Source organism: Gadus macrocephalus, chromosome 15 (genome assembly GCF_031168955.1).
Source record: "Gadus macrocephalus chromosome 15, ASM3116895v1".
Classification (NCBI taxonomy): Eukaryota; Metazoa; Chordata; class Actinopteri; order Gadiformes; family Gadidae; genus Gadus; species Gadus macrocephalus.
This window is the reverse complement of record NC_082396.1, coordinates 7,404,961-7,407,976: the sequence shown is the minus strand read 5'-3', so window position 1 is coordinate 7,407,976 and position 3,016 is coordinate 7,404,961. Positions and strand designations below refer to the sequence as shown.

At 51.7% G+C, this 3,016-nt stretch overlaps 1 protein-coding gene across 1 annotated transcript; it reads right to left on the bottom strand.

The window, feature by feature from the left end:
- LOC132473640 (ankyrin repeat domain-containing protein 1-like) lies at positions 1-2,901 on the bottom strand (the record flags this gene model as incomplete). The annotated part of the gene is made up of 6 exons (XM_060073846.1): positions 1-1,205; positions 1,633-1,731; positions 1,813-1,911; positions 2,287-2,385; positions 2,555-2,653; positions 2,782-2,901. Coding segments are annotated over 6 exons (609 nt in total), but the record flags the coding sequence as incomplete, so codon positions are not given.
- Positions 2,902-3,016: the final 115 nt, after the last annotated feature.

Below are 3,016 nucleotides of genomic sequence, written 5' to 3'. Positions count from 1 at the left end.
TACTTTCAAACATTGCTTTATTCAACACAATAAATAATAACATGTATTTACATATTCAACTTCAAATACCAATAAATCTAAACAAAATTCAATTTTAACATCTGTCGATCCGAGATCTCTCTCTCTCTCTCTCTCTCTCTCTCTCTCTCTCTCTCTCTCTCTCTCTCTCTCTCTCTCTCTCTCTCTCTCTCTCTCTCTCTCTCTCTTATTTATATATGTATGAATATATCTATACATATATATATACACTTTACTTTAAACCATCATATTTTTGTTTAATTTTTTCAAGATTCATTTGTCAACAAACCAAAACAACTGGTCAATAAATCAATCAATAAATACATTTGGCCAAATCTTTGTCCAGCAATGGTTTAGCAAACTCTCCTCCCTGAATGTTCTGGTTCTGTTAGTGTACTGGTGAAGTACTGGTCTAACTAGGGGGCGGTGCTTGGAAGCTAGGTTGTCATCATTAAGTTTCCCAGCTAGTAAAGGTCAAAGGTTAAACTAAAGGTTAAGTTCCCTTAGCCTCCAAGGCTTCATATCACCAGCTCTATGTCACAGCTCTGTTACCAGTTCTATGGTACCAGCTCTATGGGACCAGCTCTATGGTACCAGCTCAGTGGTACCAGCTCTGTGGTACTAGCTTTATATCACCAGCTCTACGTTACCAGCACTCTGGCAGCTCTGTGGTACCAGCTCAGTGGTACCAGTTCTATGGTACCAGCTCTGTGGTACCAGCTCTATATCCCCAGCTCTAAATCCCCAGCTCTATGTTATCAGCTCTAGAGTATGTTACCAGCTCTATGTTACCAGCTCTATATTAACCGTAACAGGATCTGCTAACCCTCTAGATGCCAGGCTCCTCCTTCTCCTCAAGACTCCAGGCTGCTGCTCCTCCTGCTCCTCCTCCTCAAGGCTCCAGGCTGCTCCTCCTGCTCCTCCTCCTCTAGACTCCAGGCTGCTCCTCCTGCTCCTCCTCTAGACTCCAGGCTGCTCCTCCTGCTCCTCCTCTAGACCCCAGGCTGCCCCTCCTGCTCCTCCTCTAGACTCCAGGCTGCTCCTCCTGCTCCTCCTCTAGACCCCAGGCTGCTGCTCCTCCTGCTCCTCCTCCTCTAGACCCCAGGCTGCTCTGAGCTGGAGCTACAGAGCAGGCTCTTGGCTCCGCTCTGCCAGGCGTTCAGCATCTCCAGAGGTGTCTTCATGTCCTGCTGACAGAGAGGACCTTCAGCCCCCACTCAATACATGGCCTCAACCCAAACACATGGCCTCCACCCATGGCCTCCACTCAACAAACAGCTCCACCCAACACACGGCCTCTACCCAACACACAGCCTCCACCCAACACACAGCCTCCACCCAACACACAGCCTCCACCCAACACACGGCCACCACCCACGGCCTCCATCCAACACAAGACCTCTACCCAACACACAGCCTCCACCCAACACATGTCCTCCACCAAACACATGGCCCCCACCCACGGCCTCTACTAAACACACGGCCTCCATCCACGGCCTCTACCCACGGCCTCCACCCACGGCCTCCACCCAACACATGTCCTCCACCCACCCACGGCCTCCACCCACGGCCTCCGCCCACACACTCCTCCCTGCTCCCGGCCTGGTGACTCACGGCGTTTCTGGCGTGGAGGCTGGCCCCGTGCATCATCAGCAGACGGATCATCTTGAAGCGGTTGATGCGGACGGCGTCGTGCATGGGCGTGTCTCCGTCCTGAACACGAGAAACACGTTAGCTCTTCAGGGGGCGGGGCCAGCGGCGGCTCCAGTAGTCGGAGGTCGGCGCTCTGCTCACCCGGTCGCGGGCGTTGACGTCGGCCCCGCAGTGGATGAGGTGCTCGGCGCACTCCATGTGTCCGGTCCGCACAGCCACGTGGAGCGGAGAGCTGCGCAGCTACAGGGGAGACAAAGACCCTCAGTACAGGAAGACCTCCTCTACAGGGAGGAGACCCCCGCTACAGGGAGGAGACCCCCGCTACAGGGGAGGAGACCCCCGCTACAGGGAGGAGACCCCCGCTACAGGGAGGAGACCATCACTACAGGTGTAAAGGTACCTTGTCTCTACAGTCGTAAACGTACCATTACAGGTGTAATCGTACCGCTACAGGTGTAAACGTACCTCCAGACGTGTAAACGGATCTTGTCTCTACAGGTGTAAACGTACCGCTACAGGTGTAAACGTACCTCCAGAGCGGTAAACGGATCTTGCCTCTACAGGTGTAAACGTACCGCTACAGGTCTAAACGTACTGCTACAGGTGTAAATTTACCTTATCTCTGCAGGTAATCTTGGCTCCCTGGTTGAGAAGCAGCTCGAGAGCAGACACATGTCCTCCCCGACACGCCCAGTGTACCGCTGTGGCCTCCAACTACACACACACACACACACACACACACACACACACACACACACACACACACAAACGTACTGTTAGAACGTATAGTGTGCGTGTATATAGTGTGTGTGTGTGTGTGTGTGTGTGTGTGTGTGTGTGTGTGTGTATCTATTGTGAGTGTGTGTGCGTGCGTGTGTCTGACCTTGTCTCTGTTCTCCAACGAAGCTCCAGCCTCCAGCAGCCTCTTCATGACCTCTAGGTGACCTTTGGAGGCAGCCTTGTGTAGCGCGGTCCTCTGGAACTGGTAGGTCAGGAGGTCAGGAGGTCAGGAACAGACAGAACATCACCTTCTACATCACCCGTACTACTTTGCCTGGCCATTCATTTGGGTTTCTGTGTGTCTATGTATCTGTGTGTTTGAGGACTTACATGGTCAACTACGTCGGGGTTTCCTCCATCAGTGAGATATTTGTCCACCAGTGGAAGTTTGTTGTCCAGCGAAGCCGACAGGAAGACCTCCGCATCCACCACTGCAGGCTGGGTCCAGAGAGCAGATTATTCAGATTAGATTAGATTATACAGACACATTAGATTAGATTATACATATCATATTCCATTAAACATACAGACACATTCGATTATATTCAATTATATTATGCAGATA